The sequence below is a fragment of the Spea bombifrons genome, chromosome 3 (assembly GCF_027358695.1).
Source record: "Spea bombifrons isolate aSpeBom1 chromosome 3, aSpeBom1.2.pri, whole genome shotgun sequence".
In the NCBI taxonomy this organism is placed as follows: Eukaryota; Metazoa; Chordata; class Amphibia; order Anura; family Pelobatidae; genus Spea; species Spea bombifrons.
The window spans coordinates 12,306,909-12,333,456 of record NC_071089.1 but is presented as its reverse complement, the minus strand read 5'-3'; the positions used below and the strand labels follow the sequence as shown (position 1 = coordinate 12,333,456).

General features: G+C 37.1%; 1 protein-coding gene across 1 annotated transcript in view; it reads right to left on the bottom strand.

The window, feature by feature from the left end:
* Positions 1-26,548, bottom strand: part of CAMKMT (calmodulin-lysine N-methyltransferase) — a 143,624-nt gene that overhangs the window by 111,775 nt on the left and 5,301 nt on the right. The window contains exon 3 of the mRNA XM_053458884.1: positions 26,411-26,475. Within this exon, the coding sequence (XP_053314859.1) occupies positions 26,411-26,475 (65 nt within the window). The remainder of the gene's footprint in view (positions 1-26,410; positions 26,476-26,548) is intronic.

Sequence of the window (26,548 nt, the reverse complement as noted above, 5' to 3'; positions counted from 1 at the left end):
TCCATGCCCCCGGTGCAACTATGATTCAAAGTCTCTAGATTATTGATGCACAAATTGTTTGCTCCATGTAGTTCATGATACAGATTTCTTTAAATCAAACTGAAATCCACTCTCTATACTAAATAAGACAAAAATTATGCCACTAGCTGAATTTCATTGCCAAGCTGTCAGCTTGAATTTTTCTTACTTTAAAACCGTTGCTCATTACATTCAGTAATAGGCTGTCAAAGCTCTGAACCTGTATCATAGACACCAGGGCACTCAGCCTTGCTATGGTCACATTACCGTATTAGTTCATACGACCCTTGGGCTAACATTAGGTGAATATATATATATATATTTGTACACACGCAGTTCTATGTAAGTGGGTCTATAACATCCATTTTTCTTTAAAATACTGCATAAAAAAGATTTTACAAGATACTTGCCATTTTCTTGAACAACGTTGTTAAATACATAGGTGGCCCTTATACATATAGCATAGCTCAGGTTCTAAACTGAAATTAAAGTATAGTTTGTTTTATACAACACAGAACAAATATATAGCTATCTAAATAAAATGATAGCGATATAAACATTTTAATATTTGTTCTATATTGTCTAATATAGGCGTTTTTAGGGTGGAACACCTTTTATCAGGTAACCGATTGGTTGAATTCCCTAACGTTGTGTCATTAGAGGCTATTTCTGTGAGATCAGTGCCCTTTATCCCCCCCCCATAGTCATAGACACATGTTGGGGGTGCAAGAAGTGGCCACATACAGTATATAGATCTCCTAAAAACCGGTTTAGGAAGAATTGACCCCAACTCTAAATGATTATATATTTTGTACATATCTGCCAATAAACCAGTGCCAGCAATGAAACTAAAATGAAATTGAATATTTTAATTCCAATTTAAGTTGAAAGCTGAAAACATATTTTGGGAGCACTAATGTCTGTAGAATAAATATTTTCTACTATAAATTGTTTTTTTGGAAGACTATTTGTTGTGTTTCATTTTGCTTCTTTAGTTATCTGAAAAATCTTGTCAAACTTAGTTTGAGGAAATTGCTCGTTGGCCGTGAAGGTTGGGATCACTATGCAAAAGTTCTTTTAGAAAACAAGGAGCAGAGTTAAAGCTTATAGGAGGCCAGAGGGGGAGAGGAAATCAGGACACAGGAGTGTACATTTCAAAAGGTGAATACCAACATTTGGTCAAAAAAGAAACAATCTCCCCAAAATACATATTTGGTTCATATACAGGAAAAACATTAATAATTACACAAAATATGAATTAGAAAACTTGCTTTCAGATATGGCAAAGTAGTTTCAATTTGGTTGAATAACATTTGAATCCTATAGGGGACTGGTTTCAGAAGGTGGCTAGCAGACAGCTTGGTTAACTTCGTTAACTTTGTTTTAAGGGCCTGGATTTTTAAAAATGAAACAAAAATACACAAATAGCTCCAGCCTAGGAATTATCATTGCCAGTATACGGAGAGGAGGTCTCAGGTTTCAACGTGTCCAAGGAATCTACATATATGCCCTTAAGGACCGGGCTGTTTTTTTCTTTTTGTACCATTCGTGATCGAGGCTGTTTTAACATTTTTGCAGTGCTTGTGTTTAGCTGTAATTTTGTTCTCACTCGTTTAGTGTACCCACACAGGTTATATATATATATTTTTTTAAACAAGAAGGGCTTTCTCTAGATACCATTATTTTGATCATATTATGTTATTTCACATTAAGAAAAGAAAAAAAAAAAAGCACTCTCACTTTTATTTTTTTTCCATACAAATTGTACTTCAGGTATGTATTTATAGCTCCTGGTATATGTCACTGTCAAAAACAACACCCCAAAATGTGTTCAGTAACATCTCCTGAGTACAGTGATACTATCCAAGGTTTGCCGGGTAGTCGGGTAAAAAGCCACATTTGGAAGGTGCGCATTTTTTTCAACATCTTAGAACCAATTTGATTTACCCCATCAATATTTTTAAAAACTAGGCATCCCTTGGGTATTTCAAATGCTAGTATTTTAACTCTCTCCAGCGCTAAATTTTAGGACTTGTTCATAAAAAAAAATATATATATATATATATATATATATATATATATTTTCGTTGATCACCTCATAAGCTCTTTTAAAGCAGGTGTCCGGCGCAATATTGTATACGACACACATAGACGCTCCATGTCCCTCAACATTGACGCATTACAGCAACACTGTTTGAGCTAAGAAAGCAACCTGTGATCGCTCTCTTAGCTCATTTAATGACATGTCAGGCACGCCATTGTTCATTAAGGGGATAACTTTCTTTTCTCAGGATATGCATGTTTTTGTATCTTTGTGCTACTGTGTAGTTCCTGATTGTTGTTGATCGATACAAACAGCTACTAAAGGTAAAGAATGCATATTAAAGTATGCATTTTAATATGAATTATTTGTTGATGAGGGTGAATGGGACAGAAAACTGGCCTTTTAGTGAAATTAGTTATGACAAAAATATCCATTCTAGCCCATGATAAAATGGAGTCGTAAGTCAAAGCTAATATACCCTTTATTTGGCCAGTATAAAAAAGGTTTTACAACTGCATAAGCTGTGTGGACCTCAGATGCCTCTTTTGCAGACGGTTTTCACTTGAAGAAGGGACCTCTGAGGTCACAAAAGCCTTTGAAAATTTCCATACATATCCATGATGTTTTCTGACTAAGGACTTAAACCAGTCAGGTTAATACTTCCTTGTTTCACAATTAGTCCACATCTGCTGTCAAAATATTTTCTGAGTGAAAAAAAAAGACAAATGTAGTAACACCTCTTACACTGTATACTAACATTGAGAATACAACCAGATGTTTTCCAACAGCACTAACTGGGCTAATGGGTTTTTACGACAGTCTGCACATGGTGACCAGACTCTTGTATTGACCACAAATATTCATGTAGAGAAGCAGCGGTATATATTGATGCAGATTACCCACAATCAGCACTTCTGCAAGCAAAATCATTCTCTTGATACTGAAATTTATAATGTGTAGAAGAGCTCATTATTAAACACGCTGCCATTCCAAAGGATATACAAACTTTAGACACTGGATCAGCCACCAACCTCTTTTCATAAGGGCTGAAAATAGCGGCCAGAGCTAAAGGTATCTTTGGGAGCAGTGAGACGGAAGTAAATGTATCTGATGGCTCTGCAGCAGAGAATTATCGAGTAGGATTGGATGCTGAGCATGAAGAGCTAAGTATGGTTGGTGATGACAAAAACAATTAAGAAGCTTCAGAACAGAGTAGGTCCAGATATTGAGGCAGAATAGTTGATGGTTGCATAGGGTTGGACATTGACTGAGCCCACCTCAGTAGGTTTGGATACAGGGCTGAATAGCAAGAGACACTAGTTAACATTTCAGTTGAGCCAATTGATAAGAAAGTACATTTATACTTGAAATTTAGTTCTCTAACGAAATGCCACAGGGTGTACCTGTAATTCACAATTGTAGATACCATAGTACATTTCAGGTACATTATAAAATGATGTACTGAGAGGGTATACTGTCCAATTAGCAGCCGTACCTGTTAAGTATGTAAGTATAAGAAGAGGATCATTAAACATCTATACACTTGGAAGAAAAATACATTTTGTGTTAATGCTGGAATGCAGGAAGTACACAATTCCATATCTCCTAATTCTCATTAGCTTGTGTCCTTTACCCTTCCAATAACATTAAAACAGTAAACATGTTATTTGCCATGTGACACAAAAGCAGGCACAGATAGGATGCTACTATAGACCCCCCAAAAAAACTTATAGAATAGAATTACAGATCTGCTGAGGTTTATTTGCTCAACATGGATTATTGTCTAAAGAAAAAAGCAACGTTATGAATAAAGAAATATGACGACTTGAATGACCTTCGGTATGTTGTTTCCGCTCATCTATCAGACAAAAGCTGGAGTATATCTCAGGCTGCTGTAGAATTAGCTCATCTTGTGTTCTTGATGTTCATATGAAAATAACCCCATTACAGTATAATTCATCTAATAAGATAATATTTACTGCAGCCAAACAATGGCTACAATCAATACAAAGGCAATGTTAGTTGGTAATTGGGAAAGGATTGTGCCTGAAGCCTATATGTAAAATCAATATTTTAGTGGAACGGCTCAATTACAGATCTTTTAGCTGTGCGGTTTCTCTTGGTAATTCAGCATATGATTTTGTATGAAATATTGTTTGCAACTACATAAAAGGACCAGAGGAGCTACAACTGAATTACTCTCGCACCGCATGACCTCAAACGCAAAGGTTTGTTAGGATAGCTCCAGGAGAGACAGCTGTAGATAATTATACAATTTCAGTACGATCACAAATATGCCAAAATACATGATGGCTTGCTATTCTTGCTTTTCATGGACATACACAAAATACTACATCTGTTTAAGGGGACACTCCAGCCATTATATGTACTTAAATGCACAAAATACACAGGGTCACCTTTAAATTATTTTTTTCATGGAGGGATTCATTCAGGCAGATTCAGCTCTGGCTTGTGTGATATTTCCAACACTCCAGTGCACGTGCGCAGAAACAGCCGTCACTGATTTCAATGGGAGCGTCTACCTGCCAATGATGGGCAGCCCAAACTGCTGCAAAACGCAAAAAAAAAACAGAGGGAGTTGTGAGAGCGCAATCCACTGAATGGCATCTCACGTCGGAGTACTGGGCTCGACACCAAGCTTCATGATACTGGTCCAGCTGTAACTCCAGCTTCTAAACTCTTTGGAGTTTATTAACTAAAGAGGGAGTTTGCAAAGAAGCTGTAGTTATCTCCATAATCTTTCTACAAAAAATAGCTTACCTAGCCCTGTATAGAGCATGAAGGTGAAATTTCCTACTCACTGCGTGAACTAGGTTTTACGCAGCATAAGCTCAATATTTCCTGCTGAGAAGTTTGCTAGGGATGGCTCTTTATACATTCATAGGGGATTCGGGGAGTTGAAACCAAATTTCTCCTGAAAACTCCTACTTTAGTGAATAAACCACTTTGGTACTAGATCTGCTCAGCAAAAAAACAAAAACGTGGTAGGTTCACGACCAAAAATGACATATAATAATATAATATTTTGTGCTTGTATGCACCAGCCACTGGCAGAAACCCCACACCGCTCTGCCATCAGTGTCCCATTTTCCAAGCTGTCCATAAGACATCACAACTGAGCCATGCAGAAGTTGGTAGTAAATGGGGGCCATTCCATCCTGCTCATTGTCTGATTGTCTCTCGTTAAAGATGGCTTGGTTGAAATTTACAAAAGCTAAATTGGTAGTCGGAGGTTGAAAACACAATTGGGTTTTTGATACCATAACATTTACTTTTTCTACCTGTCTGAAGCTTTTGGTTATTAGAGCCACACCAAACCGTAGCTCAGGTCTGGCTTGGCCTTCCTTCTGAAATTTACAGCTAGCCCACTACCAACTAAACTTGCCTTCATAGCAAATTTTCTAATTAAGATTCAAGGAAAAATAAATAAAATTGGTGGAGACATTTTATTTATATTTCTTTTATATAAGTTTGGATGTAAAAACAAGATTAAATAAACAATTTGAAGTTTATTATAGTACCTAAGAAAACATATCAAAAAATTAACAAATTCAAGTGAAATACTTAATTTGTCTGATTATTAATTTTGGTTGTCTTGAATAATATTTGCTAAAAATATTTAGACGTCCCAAGGATTTTTTTGTGAGTGCGGGGTGATTATTTTAACGTTTGCAATTTGTTGAATTCAAAGTATTTTGTATAATTAACACAAAGACCTCGAAAAATCAGTGACTGAAAATAATTGCTTCTCTCTTTTCTTTACCGAGTAATTTGAGGCCCAACCTAAAGATTTTAAGCTGACTGGACAAATATAAAACATTTCAGAAACATTGACCGCTGACATACCATTCAAAGCGCACGGAAAGGCTTCAAGCTTCAGTGCTCCTGGCCCACTCATTGGTAAGATCAGCTATCAGTGAGACACAGTTTAAGTCAGCTCTATTCACTGAGCCTGCTATGACCTTAAAATCATTGCTCCTGGGGCATTTTATCCACCAATTAGTTTATACGCTTGCTGTAAATCCATTGCTCAGTAAATGCACCGGTCTCTCATTCCACAGTGTTGATGAAGTGTGTGTGATGGCTTTTTCTTCACAATCTGACCCTTCTGGCTGATCCATCTGGAACTTAAGCATTCATGGTATCTGAATAAGTCTCATGTTGCACACTTCTGATGTGGTTTTCAAATGTGTACTTTTTATTTGCAAATACTAGAATGTTTAAATAAATAATAATAAAAAAAAGGTTGAAACACAGTTGCAAAGGGAGTTTGTCATTTATTATTTATTTTTCGTCTAAGGTGTAGATAAGTTAGAGATTCATAAAATCATATGTTGTTGTTGTATGTGTCCAGTTGCAGATCATTATTCAGTAACCACCACCTCCCAAACCCAACTGCCTTTATTCCACAGCAGTAGAACTCCATCAGTTCCTGATCCAGGACCGTCCACATTATTTAATAATTGTTATGCCCACTGCGGAATTCGATGGCATTATATAAATAATGATGTTAATGTTTGGTGGACATGGGCCAATCATAAGTATTTTATTTTATTTATTTTATAAATCATTCATCAAAACATGAATCTGTAACAATGGCAGAAAGTATGTTGATAAACGTCAAATTTTCAGTAAAATAAAGTTTCCCTATTTGGCCATTTCAAACATTGGGAGATATAGATCTTTTCAAACAGATATATACAGGACCCGTGGCCTTTATTTTGCTGTGAGAATAAAACCAGATCAAAAAATTATAGGACTGACTAGGCATGCAGAATATGTATCGATTAATCGTATTTCTGACGTCTTAGATGCAATTCAGCAGCCAGGTGCTGCGGTGCTGTACAATGCCTTGCATTTGGCGCATTCCTCAAATATTATTGTCATACCACATGAACCATAGTCTAACACACTCCTGTGAGGGATAGGAAACTGATAAGATAGAAGTTATCTTTATTTAAACACAATTTAATTATTTTGTTTTGTAAAATATCATACCCATCATATAAAGTCCTTAGTGTTTGCTTAACACTACACGGTAACCATGGCTACATCTGCATGTGGTTTTTTTTCTCCTAGGAACACTACCAAAATAAAGGGAATTGTAAACAGGGCATGAAAAGAAAATACATCTCTTTCTACCGGGATTATTTTTAACCGACAGGTCCAAAACACATGAAAAGTCACGCTAGGGTGCAAGAAGTATCACTTGACCCCCACTCATTACCACTGGAACTCTCGTGGTTTGACCTGCAGCATTCAGGTCGGTTTCTTTCTCCAGGCAGGGAAGCGGTGTTTGGTCGCGTCCACTCTCCACTCGTTAAAGGCTGTCTCCACCTAGATGAGTGTCAGCAACGAATAACCTGCCCTGGGAATTTGCCATATATCTGCCACATCATTTACCTTTTTACAAGGGAGATCAACGCACGAGCATGCAGGGATCAGTGCTTGTAACTTCACAGCTGCCTTGTTTTGAAAGAAAAGCTAATTTTGCCCATTAAAATAAAATCAAGTGGATCAGAAAAGACCACAGATGTTAATGTTGTAAATGACTCTTGTAGCTGGAAAAGGCCTTTTATCACTCCCATCACTCCTGTGTGCCAATGGCACGTTGTGTCCGCTAATCCAAGTTTACGTTTAAAAGGCCAATTGCTCATTAGAGAACCATTTGGCAATTATGTTACAGCTTGTTTTCCATGAAAACAGCTAAGTGACCCCAAACTTAAATTACTAAATTTAATAAGGGCAAAGGTAAAATAGCATTTATCAGATGTAGTCAACAATGTTTAGGACTGCTTCAAACTATAACGAGCAACTTGCAGTCAATGAAGAGTCCCAGGAGTGTCTGATCAGACCTTGTTTGGATTGTTGATCGAGATTAACAAAGCAGGGCTATGGATCCATGTTTGCTGATCACAGTGTGATCAGAACATAGGAGATCAGAGGGGGAATGAATCTCTCCTTCTTACAGAAAAAAAAATAACGTAAAAAAATAAATAAATAAATAAAAACCTCTAAATTAGGGGCCTAATGATCTGTAATATATAACAGAGATCCCCAAAGGGTTTTTCTTTATCCATATTAAAAACAAAATCCAGAAGCATAAGATAAAAAATATATAGGGCAATATGTAATAGATGGATGTGACCCTCTAGAACCAAAAAAGTATGTATGTGGGGTATTACTGTAATCAGGTAATGTTGGATTAGGTCGGATGTTGCCAAAAGATAAGTCTGGCATTTGCTCAGCAGTTGCACCTACTGTATAGAAGAAATCCTAAGCAAAATTACAGAAAAACAAAAAACAAACTTTTTTTCTTATATTAGAACAAGAAATTATATGTATTTCTATCATCTCAAATGAAAATCTTTCTTCTCCTGAACAGAACTATGGTAAATTTGTGTGGGTACATCAAATATGTAAACATACCCAGAAAGAGTTAAATGCATATGATGGATGAAGTGTCCCTTAATAAAGTCAGTATAAAAGGGGATGTTCTGGCCACTCTGCTGAAGTAACACGTTGGTAACTTACTGCAGCAATAGACACAATATTCCCAGTACAGTACTGTTCAAAGGATTTTTCTAGAAAAGGTTTGGACATCAAGTAAAATTTACCCGTATTCATATTTTTTGCCAGAAACATATGAAACAAATTCAGTTCGGTTGTCATGGAAATTGAAGATGCTTCTTAGCAGCACGTGTATTTTATGTGGCTGAATGAATAAATATGTGGAGGAAAGAATAAAATGGTACAGGTTCTAAGATTTTTTTTGCTTAACACATTAGAGAGTGCGATTGTTGTTTTTCCGAAGTGGAACAGCCCCTTTAAACATATTCCACAGCCAATTTAAAGACATTCCACCATCACGTTAAATGTTTTGTAATGTATAAATTCAGTTGTTCACACAATAGCCGTGTTTGACTCAGATCTCAGAGGGGAACCACAGCTGGCAGCAGTAGTTGGTGATATCATGGCCTAATCTTTTGGGAATTTAGAGGAAGTTGGCACTACCGGGGTGTAATCTGCTGCGGGTGAGTCACGCCAGCCTAAATACCAATCCTTACACCACATCTGGATTAGTGTTGAGCTGCAATATCCTTTTCACGCACATTGGAATTATACGGGGGAGGTTTACAGTGGTACGGCATACTTTTGGATTTAAAACCTATCCTCAGCATATCTTCCCAATCGCTTTTAACACTTACTGTCCAATTCCCCCGTTATTGCAATGCTCATTAATTCCTGCTCGTCCAATAAAGTTAGTTCCTCTGTTAACTTCCTTAGAGTGCCTGGCTCTTGGTGATTAAGACGGTATGTTAAGGAGTCAGGATGCTTGTCAAATAGACTGGGCTAGAAAATTAAAATATATTTTTAATGTGATATCAGTAATGGGAGCGAAGTTATTGTGCTCCAGTCAAGACCATGGCTCTACATAGGCTGTTATGGGAGGATGCATTTGCAGTCCGAAATATCCAATCTAAATAATCTGTGCAAAGCTATAGCATACCCATCGCAAAGCATCTAAAGCACTTATTAAAGAGTATGGAAGGTGGAGTACATATTTATTAAAAAAATTTTTTTTATTTAAATACCATTTTACCAAAATAAGCCCAAATGTCCTGTTGATTTTAAAACATCATACAGTACAGAAGGTATCGTGTGTAAGTACAGAATTGATAAGGGGTCAAGATACTTTTACAATAAGTATGGGATATCATAAACATAGGGAATATTACACGGGAAGTTCAGTCATGTGAACAACAGGATTTCTGCGCACTATATTCTAAAATCTATTATTCATCACTTATATGTTAGTTTGTGGGCAACGAGACCGTTTGAACCCTTTCAAAGATGTACTTACTCACCAAATTAATTGTGCAAAAAGTGACTCACACTCATGTGGACTGAAGAGATGGCTCTGCGTTAAAGGAGGATTTAGAAAGTATCACACGTCTAATTATTCACCCTGCTTTGGAAAATATTTTTTTTTCTCTCAATAGTTTGACTCATTAAAGCATTAAAAAAGGGTGGGGCATTAAATTTCATTTGCTAACACACTTTCTAAAAATGGTCATACATCCACACCAAGAAACATGCATATAAAAAAAACATTTTTATTACATTATTTTTTTTTTTTTTTAAAAAGAGAAAAACTCACCTGATGAAAAAAAAAAAACAGAGGTGCAACAGGACGCCCCGGCGGAATGCAATTATTCCAGTTTGGACATCAATGGAAGCACATTATGCGCCGGCACACAGGGGGGTTTTATTAGACTCCCAGGAATAGGCTGATGCCAAATACATCTTCTACAATACTGGGAGATGGTGAAAGACAGAAAACGCATAGACGGGAGTTTGGTGATTGATGATTTGCATGCAAAAAAAAACAAAAAAAAAAAACCCTGTTAATCTAAAGGTACCACTTAACCACCATATGCAATAAAGGGCAAATAAAGGCTGCAGGGTCCTTTTTAAAAAGTAGCTACTTACACAGGTTTACCAGATCATCTACACTGAATATCATTACTGCATGCTTACAAATGAAATTCTTTTAAAATGTCAACACAAAAAAACAAAAAGCCAGCGATTTGTTGTCGATCTGTAAGCCATTCAAGAGAAAAATCATAAAAAAAAAAAATAAAAATTGCTAGCATTGAAAAATTAGGTAGTCCATTTTTTCCCCAAAGGCTGGTTGTTATTGTACATGTTGTATTATTAATGGCTCAAAGTGATTTCCTGCTAATCTCATAACTCTGTTCAAAAAAGAAAAGCCTGCGGAAAACGAAGACATTTGCAAGGGACAACGCAGGGTATTAAACGGCACAATGGCAGCCACTTGGAACGGTTTCAAGATTCACGGTATTAATCAAAAACTGAACATTCACTCTGTGACATTTCACAATGCGAACTTCCCACTGGATTCTTTCACCTGCATTATTACAGCAGAACAATTTTCCCAGTTTTTCTCGTGGTATGTTTGTAAAATCACAGTCAAAAGTACAAAAATGCACCTGCCAACAGCAAACAAATAATAAATATTGTAACTTAATTCCCTGCTAAAATTTGCATTACATTTAAAGAAAAATACAGTTTCTTCGAGTAATGGCTTAGACGCAGGGTACAGAGTTTCCTTAAATCATTACAATTTGAATATAATAAGTAAGGTTTCATAAAAATGTTTGGTGAAAAGCTTTTTTGCCACAGTAACATAATTAAAAAGACAACGCAATTGTTTTTTTTTTTTTTCCCTCTTAAGAATTTATAATGCTACTCATGTTCTGACTTTTTGACTTCCATAACAGAATGTAAATGTATTCCTGAGTAATTGTATTCAAAATAGAACTATAGAAACGACAAAGACTGATATTAGAACGCGAATGTATATGATGGATGGTAGAACACGTTTCTATAGGCTAAAGGCACGTTTGCAGGGGGTAGCAAAACTAAAATAGCCTTCAAACAGAACATTAACCTTAGAAATGTAACAAGTTACAAACATAGTAACCACACACATCAGGAGGGAGCGGAGGTGCTGCCCTCCTCCATAAAAAAAATATAAAATAAAAAAAAAAATATTGGTCTGGCTTGCATCCAATATGTATTCATGGCTACAAAATGGACACGGAAATGTAATTATATTATAATTATTATAAATGCTATTATATTGTTTTCCCCAATTATAATAAAACAGGACACAGAAATTGTGATATAATAACATTGAGTAATTTTAACTGAAATAGAAAATGTCAAAAGGATCTCTTCTTGCAAAGTCAATTAACATAATGACTTGATTCTGGCACTTACAGGTTTAATTTTCTCTGAAGAGTATTTCACTTATCAAAACAAAAATATGGATGCCCTGGACATAAAACCAGGCACATTTGCTTCTTTTAGGAGCGTCACATGCCAATGTGAATCCAAGAGCGCTACGCTTCTATAGTCTACCCATTGCAAGGCTAATTACACAGCACAGTGAAAATGTCTAAACATCTGGCACTGGATTGTAAAACACCACTCTCCAATGATGTAGAAAACAAACATAACGTTTACTTTGCCTCGGTTACAAAAAATGGCTTGGGGAAAATAAAATCCCTACTTTAAAAAAGGTCATCTTCCATTATTATTACTATTATTATTATCGGTTTTGCGTATGCTCTGTTATTTAACCATATGATTCTCTTAAAACTATTAAAATAACCCCACTTGCTTTTGTTACACTTTATACCTGCTCCTGTGTTAAGACCATAACATTAGGGAAAAGACTGCATTATGTGCAACTCGCATTAAAAGGAGCTCACCTGTAGGTACACTCAATACACTGCGAGGTTGTGAAAGTCCTCTCCAGGTCAAAAGGGACTTCATACCAGATTTCTTGTTCTCTTTCTTTTTTTAACAGTTTGTTTTTATTTATCTTCAGTCTATGAAGGACAGGATTTCACTAGTTAAGAAGTATCTTTATTAGCATTGCCATAAAGAATCAGCTCAGTGTGGTGTTTGAGCATGAAAAGTCACCTAAAATATAAATGACTGACAGCAATGGCAGCCTCCAGGTCTACTGATAAAGGATGTTTGTTGGAGCATCATGAAATAAAGCCGGGTTTTTTCAATTTTTTAATTTATTAATGTCCAAGGAAAAATATTTGATGGTCGACAGGACTTCCCTTTAAAATTAAAAAATTGAATACCTGATGTGTTCTATTTAAGATTTTATAAACATACATTCAATTACGTTAAAGGGTTAAAGGGATTTTTGTTGAAACACTTCCTTGTGAAGCCCTGGATGAGGTATCACCAGCTACTGGCCAGTGATTGGACAAGGAATAGTAAATGTAGTTTTCCTGTTTGCATATTAGTTTTATATAAAAATGATTTAATCTTTTAAATGGTACAGATAGTCTGCATCTTACTCCAAGCCTTAAGTAAAACCAAAGAGGAAATTAGTGAGGTGGTGATAATTTGAACCAGCATCAATAAGGCCAACAATCGGTTGTAATGTGTGTTTAATCATTAATTAAATGTTAAAGCAATGGAAGGAGGTCATTTCAAATCTACAATCTAAAAGTCCCAAATATAGATAAATCACATGCATGGGAGTTACAGAGGGCCTTTTCACCTGTTCATGTGGTAACTCCTATCGAATATGTGCAAAAGTAAGATGAAACCACGGCTTCTGGATACCGATATCGCATTGTATGTACCACTCTCTAAAAACCCCCGGTTCTGTATACAAACACGTCAAAGGAGAGACAGACTTTTCCTGTAACCGTTCCACAGAGAGTGTCTGAACTGAGGAGGTGGTGCCTTTTTGAGTTAGGTTGAAATCAACTAACTCTCTCCTCTGGAACCGACATCCACCAAACCTTTCACCCTCCCAGCATTCAAGAAACATCTCAAAACCCACTTCTTAACTGTTAGAACTTCCCTATCATTGATACAACCACCACACTACCTCTCACCCTCTCTCTGTTCCTTATGTTTGTCACTCCATTCCCTCAAGATTGTAAGCTGGCCAGCCGGGCTCCCTCCACCTAATGTATCGGTTCGTCTGTCAATTCTAGTCTTGTCAGACCCCTTGAATATATGCATTGTAAGAAGCGCTGCGTAAACTGTTGGCACTATATAAATAAAAGATAATAATAATGAAAATAATATGAGTAGAATTGTCCATCATTGTGGAACTCAACTCAACCTGCTATGAGAAACCGTGCCCCCTAATCTACACCTATAAAGTTTAAATAGCATATGAAAGAGTCACCTAAAACACAAAAGGACAAACAGATAGATTAAGTGCTCTGACAAACTTAATATCCTTAATAGTTTGGTCCAATATTTAAGATATCACACTGACCAGGAGCTGGGTATACCTTGTGAATTAACAATTCCAATCATACCCAATGATATGAAAGGTAACAGTTGTAGTTTTACATTTCCCTCATATGTGATCATTCCTGCATGCTAATAACAGAGAATAAGCACCTTCACCACGAGCAGTGCTAATGTAATGTTATACAGCAGAACTCTGGCTTCATTTCATTTCCTCATCATTACCCTAATTAAAGTACTTGCTTGCAGATATGCTACATTTACCACCCAAAGAGTTATTTCACTGGTCATTTACTTTTAACAGTATAAGTAAACTATTTGAGGGAAATTATCCGCCAGAAAATCCAACGTGGGATAAAGGCCTCTTATTTATCAAGCATTTTGTGCCTTGAATAGATGCATTACCGAGAAGCGTAAGCAATAAACAAAAACACCTCAGGGGACTGGGAGGGGCGATATAACCAATTAGATTTAATTAAATCAAAAGAAGGGAGCCTTAAGGCTGAATAAACACAAGAACACATTTGCATTAACACCTAGCAGCCAAAGAAGGAGTTCCTGGTTTAGGCTGATGTACAATTGTTGTCAACCATTCTCTGCACTAAAGGAGGCCATTAGCGGAGTTTTTCTTTACTGTTTGTCCACCGAAGAGAAGCTTTTACGCTTCGCTCTGTCTTACTTGAAAAGCAACAACCAAAATAAACAATTAGCTTCCTCTAAACACGATGAAACAAACATTGTGCCATTTGACTCCCGTTTGCTATTATGCCAGATAATAAGAGTTTCTATAGAAGGCGTTGGGACCAGGTGTAAATTTATTAAACGGTGGAAATTAATAGTTACGGAATTTATTTTGGTTAGAGAGAATTTTCTAGTATCACACCTAAAACATTAAGAAAATAGCAAATCAACATTAAAAAAAATAAATAAAAAATAAGTGTCAGCATTTTGCGTTCTTCAGGTCTTGGTTACACAAGCTGTGGTGGTACTATAGCTCCCAGCACTCACAGCCAGCCCAGACTAATATATATTTTTTTCATTTTATATAATAAAGCAGAATTATACCGGAATTGGCCTTGGCACTATTATGTTGACATATTCAGGAAATGCAAAATATCAAACTACTAAAATGTCTTGGCTCACTCCTCAAGACAAACCATATCGGTGGATTAAGGGAAGTCTCGTGAAAATTAGGGGAGCAATAAGTCTTTATCCTTTACCCTTCTGCTGTACAGAATGTCAAAACACACTGCAGTTATTCTAACCCCTTCCCCGTTCATTGCCTTAGCACCCCAGCCTTAGCCACAGGTATCCAAAGGATTAATTCCTAAAGTTAACCATTAGCATGTGTATTTATGGTCTGAAAGAGCTTCTCAGGGGTCCACTTGGTCAGGGAGTGGGACTTAGTAAAACAGATGCGGGAATCGCTGAGCTTTCTGAGAACTTTGGAACATAATGGCCACTTATATCACTATTTCGCCTCCTTTTTCTCCATTTATCCAGCTTCTCTGTTCTCCATCTCCTCTGTCCCTTAAATATAAAGTGCACAGGGTCCCTACCACAAACCTTCATGTACTTAATTAGGTACAGAATGAATAGCTGGGTACTTTCTCAGGTCTCCTCCATTAGTGTTATGGGCTTTTAAACGTGGCAGCCACCAACTGGGGCCCAAAGTGTGTGGTGAATGTATCTCATGCACAAAACTCAGAGTGTAGTGAGAATGAGTGTTGAAACACCTGAGTGAGGTAGAAAGTGAAGGTCCCACATATGACTATTACTTGTATGAACGCTATAGGGATGTAATAAGCTTGGTTATAATAGGAACAGGATGAACATAATTCCAGAGCTTAGACTGTCAGAATCTAGTTTGCACTCCTGTAACAGCCCATCATGGCTCCTCTTTATAGTTATATAACAAATAAGAGAGCCACACTGATTTAATATTATCTTTACCCAAAACTAATCAAATTATTTCACTAAAATGTATGCTAGAGAATAGAGTACCAGTATTACATCCAATTCATGTTTTTCAGGTTATTGCCTTCCACGATATGGTTGCATTGTCTTGAAGATGCGATCTTATTCTGAACAAAGGATTGTTGACATAACTTCTGATTTAAAGGATTCAAATAAAATAAAAACATGTAGAAATCTTTAAGAGTCTAAGGACTTTTGTGTTCTGGTTAAAGGTCACTTAGCTGAAGGTTTCCAACAACTCCCGAGTTCTCTCATTAATAAAGTATTATGAATTGTGCAGTTATTCAATAATGTAGCAAAGACAAATATTATAGAAATAAACTCTCTCTCGCAAAGAAAAAGAAACATTCAGAAATAATCTCGATTAAGCTGCAAGTAATTACTGACAGGGGGTTTAATACCAGTTAGTGTACAATTTGTGTTCTGTCCCTTTCTGCTATTGTTTAAAAATCTAATGCTCAGGAAAGACTCAGCGGTGTTCTTTCCACATGAGCAGGTACCGGGATGGTGAAGATAACAAATCTTGCTTCATAATGCTACATCTCGTTATTTAAGACTTTTAATTGTGCAGAAGGGTTAGAGTTAATGGCTGCAGTACATGCAGTTAACTATATTAAATATGTAATTCAGTTTCAAGTATCAATTTATTGAATAAGAGGTAATATCCAGACATGTAGTAAGTATTTACTGGCAGTGTTCACGTACTTTATACCTTTTTACCGTACGCACGTCCTCTAGAACATTTCTGCAACTCCTAAAAGTCTCTTCCCAAAGTGTTCGAAAGCCTTACAAAAATTCACAATAATGCATATATAAAATATAGAAAATATATGTTTACAAATTAAAGGGTGTAACCAAAATGTATTATTAAATCTAAACAGCTACTAATCGGTAAAGTCAGTCTTCATAAATAGAACAAAGGAGCCCATCCCATTTGCAATCTCGAGGTATGGAACATTTCTGTAGTATCAGGTCTTATGTTTTGCAGTTGCTGGGTCCCCAATATACACCCAGCAGTTTGCAGCTTATAGTAAACACATAAATATTGTATAATCAGTTTACAGCAGAGTTTCTTGCGTCCAGCTGCATGACAAATAGGATTTGGGTTATTTACCAAGATGAGCTCAGGGACATCTCGAGAGGAAAATGCCTATGTTACCCCTTGAAAAACAATGATCAAGAAGGATATTCACAGACAGACAGACAGAAACCAAGTCTCACTTTACAGCGAGTATTTTAGCATGGGACACCAGTTTGATTTCAGTAGCAAAAGTAGGATGGTCCATGGTGCCCCTGCATAACATTGAATTAGAGAGGAGCTTGTTTTAGAAGCACTAAAATTGTACTTAAATCAGTATTGGAAAACTACTCCTTCATTTGGCTTAGCTATTAAATTTACGCTAGTGTGTGACACTATGCAAGGGCACATACACCATAAAAAAAGGGTTCTGGATGTTCAATGACCAAACCACTACTAACACAGCAGCATGTCCTCCAGGAGACAGAGGGAAATAGTATGCAGCATACATTTCTACTTATTACAAATCAAACACTTTTTTGAATCCAAAATATCAGTTTAATGTGCTTTGGTTATTTATCCCTAAAATAATTCAGACACAAATAATGGAGAGCGTGTGGGAGCGCATGTAAATACAACGGGACTGGCTGGGTTTATCGAGTGAACATTTCACTTGAGGACCCTGCTGAGTTACTGCGCCTCTTTTCCTCAGTTTGCTTCATAATCTAATAATAAACATATAATGATAATATAACTCATGAATAATAGGAAAAATGAAGAATAATAAGATGAATTACAACAATATAGCACAGTTCTTTAGCATGAAAATACAGATCGGTTAAGACGATACTACAGGTGTATTGCCTCCTGTGATTGTGGAAACAAAAGGTTATAATGAAATGAATGCAATGGAATAGTTAATATTTGGTAAGTTACTAAAATCCAATAGAATCCAAAAGGTGAAAGCAATGCACTTAAAATATTCTGCAGGTTTTATGGAAAAACAAGCCAAGAGTAATTTATGGCATGCCATCAAAAGCATCTATTTATTAGAACATATCTCAAAACAAAAAGGAGAAAAAGTAAAGAATACCTCAGTGGATAAGATGCACACAACACTCTTACTCGAAAAATGTAATTTGCAAAGCTTTTGCTACGGACTATGAAAAAAGCCATATTATAGCCACTCCAGGACTGTGCCGACTATAAGGAAGGATAGTCAGTTTTTAACTCTCCAGGTGCTGTAAAGTAGAGCCCTTTTTTAATCCCACTCCCGCCCGATCCCGCTGTTTTTAATCCCGCTCCCGCAATGTGGGTGTTCCGCTCCCGCCTGCTCCCCCCCACATTTGTGGCCAATCATGCCCACCTCCTTACCTTAACTGCAGAGTTCCCGCGGAGTCCCGCAAGGCTGCCTTCTCGCTGCTCGCTCACAGCATCTCTTCTCTTGCTCCGCCCAGGAACAAGGTGGAGTCACAGGAAGTGGCGTTGCATCACGTGACTCAGTTTTGTTCCTGGGCGGAGCAAGAGAGGAGACACTGTAAGGGAGCAGCGAGAAGGCAGCCTCGCGGGATTACCGGGACCCGCAGGTACAGTGCCTGACTGCCCACTCCCGCCCGCAGCCCCAGCAAGACCGCCCATAAGTTTTTTTGCATTCCTCTACTGTAAAGTGAAGAGTCCAATAATCCTCATTAAACTGAGCTTTGTAGGTATAATTAAATCACCAATCCTAGACTATTAAATATCCATTATCTTCTTTGGATTCACCATTTTTTTTATATGTAGCAAATATCTGAACCATAATTCATGGCAGCTGTTAGAGTAAAGCACCTGGACGCATCTATTAAAGAAGGGAACTTTTCATCTTTAAAACCATCTGATATACTGAACTCTGTAATGCCAGTGCATCCAAGAGCTGAAAGACTAGGAGTCAATAAGGTTATTAGAACATTAAAAACAAACAAACATTAAAAAGTATGGTTTTAAGTAAAAATACAAACTAAGGGCGCTAACTGCCATTCTAGAATTCTTTTCCGAGTTTGGTCTGCCCCACATAGTTCTAATTCTACTGCTCACCTAATGCCAGAACAACAAGGTGCCTCAACACACAATTCCGCAAAGATGGACATAATAAATGCATTTGCAGAAAGAGAATGTCGAGTAAGCTTCTATAAGTTCTAGAAACCTTTCACTTTGGCCCTACAATAATTGGAGAGAATGACTTTTAGAGAAGGTCCTTTGGAACGTTGCTCGTAACCGTGAACATTGTACATAGACACCAGGCATGGCATCTAAGGAGTGATTTGTTATTTCAAAAGGAAGCAAACCAGCATTGAAAGTGTATACGACTAAATGACTGATTCGATACTCCTGTATGTTTAGCATTTACGGTTTGAATAGCCTAAGTTTTAATAATAGAACATGTTAGGAAAAGTGGCAAGCTTTTTAAGCACTGAACTTTGTAATGATATCATATGTAAATACTATATGGGTGAGAAAGGAAAATTAAAACTGATACAATTACAATTTTCTTTTTTAAACACCCTGAGACTCCTTATCGTACTATGTGCAGTAAGAATAAAGAATAACTCAATTTTAATCACCTAGACGCACAACCTGACTAATTAAGCTGTATGGACAAACAGACTTCTTCCACCCAAAATACCACCTGACTGACGATCTTTGATAGTCAAGCTCAGACAATATAACATCTCAAGACAGTGTGTGTGTATACAGAGTTATGGAGATGGATGCTGCTTAAGGACAGTTCATGGGAAACCTTATATTAAAAGGCAGTACTGGCACAAATACCCACAGGGCCACCATCACGGGGGGTACAACCATTACAGTTGTAAGGGGCCCAGCTATAATTGGAGAGACAAAGTTCTACTACAGGGCCATGAATTAAAGGGGGCTGCCCTCACCAGCAGACGTGTCGCTACTCTCCCGCAACGCTTCAATGGCGTCTGCGTGCTGGGATCGGGCTTTTGGACATGATCCAAGAACGTCAGCAAGGTGGTTGGAAAAAGTGCAAATAAGGTAACAAGAACATTCTGTAAAAAATATTGTAACGAGAACCAAGTGCCATTTTAGCCCCCAAAAGCTCTATATCAGGATTTCATATAGAACTAGGGAGTCATTTATAGTCACAAATGTAGTTTTTTTTTTGGGGGGGGTTCTTATTTTTGATCTCCCTTCCTTTTATATGTAGTCAGCATTACAAGGGTATATTACTCTGGGGATGAGTATTTGTATTTTAATTTATCTAAATGGTCATTTAAATAATATTAACAGAGATCATACTTATCAGTTTTGGTGTATCTCCTTAATGCATTAAAACTCTAAATAGTCCCTCTAAATTTACCAAGTTGTCAAATTTAAGTCCACAATTCTTATTTTGAAATTCTACTGTTTTAATATGCACAGTTCTAGTGAAGTTGTCTGTCCATTTCAATGAATGTGGTGTTTTAGGCAAAATGACAACATTTATAATTGTTAAGGAACCAACAGGAGTCTGAATGAATAAACTGTATAAGACATCAGACTATTTCACCTGTAAACTAAACATGACTACCACTCGAGAGACAAATCCGATAATTAAAAACATCATTACCTGTATTTTAATTTGAATGGAAAGCTTGAGTAAAGCAACAATGGCTAGAGTTTCAGTAAAATAAATGCTTGCTTTCAAGCACACAATGCACCGAGAGAGTAAAAAATTAACTCTCAGAAAAGCCGAAGGCTCACTTCATTTCTCTGGCACAATTAAAGCAACAGCTTATAGCCGAGATGATGAAAACATACCCTAAGGATGAGCATGCTGCCTGTTTAAGCTGTATCTTATACACGCAGGAACCAGGAATTGAGGCAGTTCTTTACTTTTATTTAAAAAAAGGGAAAAAAAAACTTTTTCCAGTCTAAATGCATAAACACAGAAATGGGGATAAAAAAATAGTAATTATAAAACTTTGGTATAAAACTTTCTGTAAGGTTCCAAGAAAAATGGATGGGCAGATATATATATACTATGCTAATTGCTACTTTTTATGGATATAATATATGTACCTCGTGTATCATCTGTGAAGGCTAAGAATAATTAAAAAAACATGTCACACATGAGACGCGGTTGAGATGGTACTAATTTTTTTTTATTTTCAAACTTGCAATTTTCGCAAACTCTTCTCCGTAATGGAAATTTTAATACATCTAAGAAAAAAAATGAATATTAACAAAAAAGTACCCTGCATAATATAAGAACAAAGACTTATCTAGCTTTGTCTTAACTTGGTTAATACCAACAAATGTGACTTTTCTCTACTTATCACATTTTTGCTAAGTGTCTGGCTACAGCATGCCAATTATCTTTTTGTTCTTTTATAGTCTAAAATTCTTTCAATTTCCTCATTGTCCTTGAAACATATTGAACACTACAAGCACATTCAATTTAATAAATTACAATTTCTAGAAACACATGCAATCTTTTGTTTAACTGAACAGGACCTTTTGTCATATACATACATCTATTTTTGTCTAATTTGCACCCTGCACAGAAATAATATGCCTCGCTTTCAGCTTTTTGCAGAACAATTTTTTATCTGTCTGACCTGTTATTTTAACTTTTCTCAATATTAATAATCTACTTTGGCTATTGCTTTAAAAGTCGTTAAACAGTTCTTCTTATACATTTTGAGCACTTTTATGTCTTATTAATTAAACTCTCCATGTTAGATCCCCTTATTTCATTAGATATGCCATTCACTTTGTCCTGTCATGGTAAAGCACATACAAGCATTTTGTATGTCAGGACACTGAATAAGCTACCTTAACTTGTTGTTCTCAGGTCTCCATAATCATTCACCTGTTAAAGAGGACTCCCATAGGTTTTTTTTTGGTGGTTTAGTTGTGTAGTCAGTAAGTATGTATTAGATACTTAATGCTTAAAAAAATATTGCTCGGGATGGTGGGAGTTACCTTTTACTTTGCTCTTGATTCATTCATAAGAGGTTTGGGTTCTAGTCTCGTTAACAGTTAAGACGAATATATATAGACTTGTGCAAATGGACCAAAAACGGTCCGGACAAATTGTGCTGTTTTTGGTCCATTTGTTTTCGGACAATGGATTTCGCTTACTGCCCTTTCAGTTTGGACAAAAACCAGAGGGCTTTTTGTATTTGGAAATTAAATTTGTCGTCACTCACCCTCATTCTCTCTCATACTCTTTCACTCTCTCCATCAGCCGTTTTCGTGTCCCTGTCTCCATGCAGCTTCTTCTCTTGCTCCGTCTTCTTCCTTTGTCCGCTTCTCAACTTGACATGACCTCCCGGTGAACTCCCAGAATAATACAGGTAGATTTGCAGAAAAAAATAGGCGCAGAAAGACTTCTCTTTCTTTGTCTTCATTATTCTGGCCTTCAGGTGGAGGCCGCAGCATCCGGGCACTGCAACTGGCGCTGTTTGGTGTGTGGCAATGCAGTGCCGTCCAGGCCTGATATACTGTACATGCTAACAGAACAATTATATTGACCAAATGTACAATTCGCTGGAGACATTGTAGCATTTTCAACAGCATCCACAAGCAGTTAACAATGGGGATCATTACTCTGAAATCCCAACATGATAATGGTCTCACGGTAAACTGGCATAGTCCACAGGGATATCAAACACTAAAAAACAAGCCCAGTGTGTCAGTGATGGCTTCAACTTAAGTTACTGATTCTAGAGTTCTGATCTGTGTTTTCATGACAAGCTGCATGGACATCCATCAAATAAGTGTTTTTAGCAAAATAAATCTTCTTTTCCTGATCATGACAGTCATACTAAGTATATCAGGCCCAGACTGCACTGCATCACAGCACCAAAAGGCTCCAGTGCCAGTGGCTTAATTTGTATGATTGAATTAATGCTTGTTAATTCAATTAATTGAATTAATGCGGCGGAGTCTCCTGGTCACCCTCTTACTGACAGGAGGGACGAGGACAGGGCGTGCCTGGCCCTTCTGCCAAAACTTAACGAGAGGCCAGAATAGCGGAGAAAGAGTCGCTGAGAAAGAGAGATGCAGAAACATTTCTCTTTCTCTATGAATCTATCAATATTATTCCGGTCTCTCTGTGGATTTGTGCAAAAAGGCAGAGCCACATAGACCCCCCCCCCCCCGTTACACCAATATGGTGGAAGCCCGGAGGCTCCACCCTTTTGCAGAAGTGGACGAATTAAGAAGACAGAAGAACAAGAAACAAAGACAGAGACACGGAAGCAGTTGGTGGAGAAGATGACATTCAGAGAGTGAGTTTGTGAGAGTGAATGAAGGCGAATTTAAAAAAAAAAAAAAAAAAAAAAAAAAATGTTTTAGCTCTTTGCTTTGCTTTCGTTTGTTTCATTGGGGGGCGCTCTGCATTTTCGGAGAATCATAGAAATTCCTATGAGTCTGGATGCACAAGTCTATCACACAGAATCACAAAAAATTGCACAAAATGTAAGCATTCAAACATAAGTTTCTCTTCAGACTGGCTTGAAAGAAAGAAAAATGTTCCTGCTTCACAAACCCACAAAATAACCCTTCTATAAACCGACAAAGAATGTAACTAAAGTAAAATAATGAAGCTTTTATCAAAGAAAAAAAACGCTGACCACAAGTGTTAAACGCCAATCTTATTTTGCAGGAGAGCAATGCCAGGACAGGTAGTGCCTGTAGTTGCTGGACACAAAACCCCCTCCCCATAATAATGACCTTTCCACTTTCAAGGACTTAATCAGAGTTTGTACGTATATGAATGCCATTGAATGTTTCATATATGTTACAGATGCTTCCAGCAATCCCTATCCTGACATCCAAAAGAGGCCGAGGATCATACATTGTTATTACTGAAAAACGGAAAATGCATAAAAAAAATAAATGCTCTGTTTTTAGCTCAAGTAGAAAGCTATTAACCGGTTACAACAGATTTATTGATTTTACGACAGCAAAAAGAACTCACTTGTATGGGAACAATGAAGCACAGCATTCTAGAGCTGCATTTAAAATGCTTCTTTTGCCTGTTTTCACCCCGCATGCGACTCAGTACTATATACTAGACGTTTAAAGGTTCGTATGAATTAAACTAACGCGGTAGTTGGATTGCATTTCTAATTATGAAACAGGAGGGTCAGCAGATACAACCTATAAAAACACCAGACATTTCCCATCCAAAACACACTTCCGTGAGATCCATACAGACTGCCTGAGCTGGAACAGCAGCGCCCCCTGCTGAAAGTTTACTAATTGAGCAGGTAAAGGAACATGCTCTCTGACAAGCTGGAGGACATAGTAAAAGGGAGGATGGGGGCACATGGGTCCTGGACCGATGGCGGATTTAATTTCCTACTTTACCAAGAGAGCGGCAGCAGAGGTGATAGAGGTTTATACAATACGGTGAAGGAAGAAAAAAAACACAAATGGGCAGACTAGATGGGGCGATCACTTTTTAGTTGTCTTTAAATTCTGTTTCTTTCGCTTTTAATGAACAAATCAGCAGTAATTGGGCTACGGCATACATGGCCCTAGTTGTAGGAAATATTTATAGACAGCGATATTTTCTTAGAAAAGCATGACATACAGGGCTATAATTAGAATAAATATTTTAGTGCTTCTTGATCCAAGGAGAAATCCGATTGCCTTTCAAGAAGGAATTTTTCCCCCTGATGGCAGAATTCAAGGTAGCTTAATTAGGGGTTTTTTTTTTGCCTTCATTTGGATTAAGACTAGGAAGGTTAGGTAGAAGGGTTGAACATGATGGACTTAGGTCAAAAAAGATTATGTACTATGTAAGTAATGAGGGACCAAGTAGAAGATATACAACAATCTTTTAGGATGGAGTCAAAAAGTGGTGTTATAATTTATGTTGTTATTTATTTTCCCTAACTCGTCTTGAATAGTGTATAAGCCAAGTTAAAGTTTTGGTTTTATGAGTGTATGTATATGTGCGTTTATACACAATTTTAAAGCACGTTCCTCCAGGGTACAACCACAGTCCACAGCTCTTAAAAAAGTTGTGCAAGTTTATTTTCATAAATCAGCAGGCAGTATTTTACAAAACAAAACAAAAACAAATCTACAAATAAAAAGCTACTTACTACTTCTAGCCAAAATGATGAAAGGTTTAACCAATCTTTTAGAAACATACAGTCATGAACCTGCTAATTTGGAACAGGTGAGGTCATTCCACCGAACTTCTAACCCTGGAGAACTGGGACACTGGGGCAGAGTTTGGGATGTAGATTTTTTTCTCTGACTGGCAGCACTGCGGCCCTCACACACATCTGGAGAATGAAATCGCAAAATTCCCAAATACTGCTGTACCTCCGAGCTCTACCCCTGTACTGAAGAGCGGAACAGAGGCAGAGCTCAGTGGGACAGCAGAATAGAGTCAGGAAATCAGGACAGTTGGGAGGCATGCGTGAGGGGGTAGAGACTATGGAGCATTTTGGGTCCTAAATATCTTTCTTCTTCAACGTCCTTAGAACATGTCACAATTAAAATATAATATATATATACACATACACATATACATACACACACTATATATGGAAGATTAGAAGATGCACTCTAGACTGTGAGAAAGCAAAGGGTAGCCATTCCTCATTTTCCCCCAAAATGCAGTAAACAGGGTGTACACCAGTCCAGGGTCTACATTCATTAAAATGCATATTCATAATCTCTATGCAAGATCAGCCTTGGTTTTTCATATGCTAATGTATCCTCCCAATTGGTTGAATGTAGCGCTGGGTTAGAGCATGTATCTCTGCTCTATATTACACAAATACATTTGCATTTGAATGTGCTATTTGATCGAGATAGACTTAAAAAAAACATATATACACACACACACACAAGTTAAATAAATTAATGTTTGTCAGTTTATACACACAAGGACATTCTCTCACAAAAGAGAGTATTGTGCCTTATTATCCTCTATTGCGAAGGTTATTTGCTACGGTCTCCTTTGCTGCAGAACAGTTTGCAGGAGACTCGCTTTCAATTCACTTTGTTATGGACCATAACCAACAAGCTTCCCCAGCAAGAAGAGCTGACCGGACCTATGCATATCTCAGACTGAAACATTTAAAATAATAATTTAACAATGCATGCCACAAGGTCAGCTCCAACCTTGATGGGATAGGCCCTTCGCAAAGCATGCTTAAGTCATAAGATGCACACGCTTTTACACCTATGGCAACACCTACCTTTTCTCATCAGTGGCTTCCAACCAATGCTGTAGATGAGATCTCAAGCGAGATGCTACATTAACCAACAGCAGCCGCTTCCTGCAAACGGCTTTACAAACCCACCACTTCCCACTATCGATAAGTAGCTTCTCCTACTTTATTTTGTAGGCTGAACTTCACTAATTTAAACTATGAATTTGGGCATTTTTGCAGGAAACGCTCACATTTTTTTCTGCATTCAGAATACTGATTTTAATGACAAAAATAAGTGGCAATATTATTAACATAAAAATAATGTAGATAACTTACACACATTCCCAGTGTTGTCAAAACTTGTCAGGATTTCAGCAACATTTAAAACTCCAGAATTGTGCCTAGAAAACAAGTTCATTCAAATTATTAATTTTCATTTAGGTTGTTTAACTCAGATTCAGAATAATGCTGATG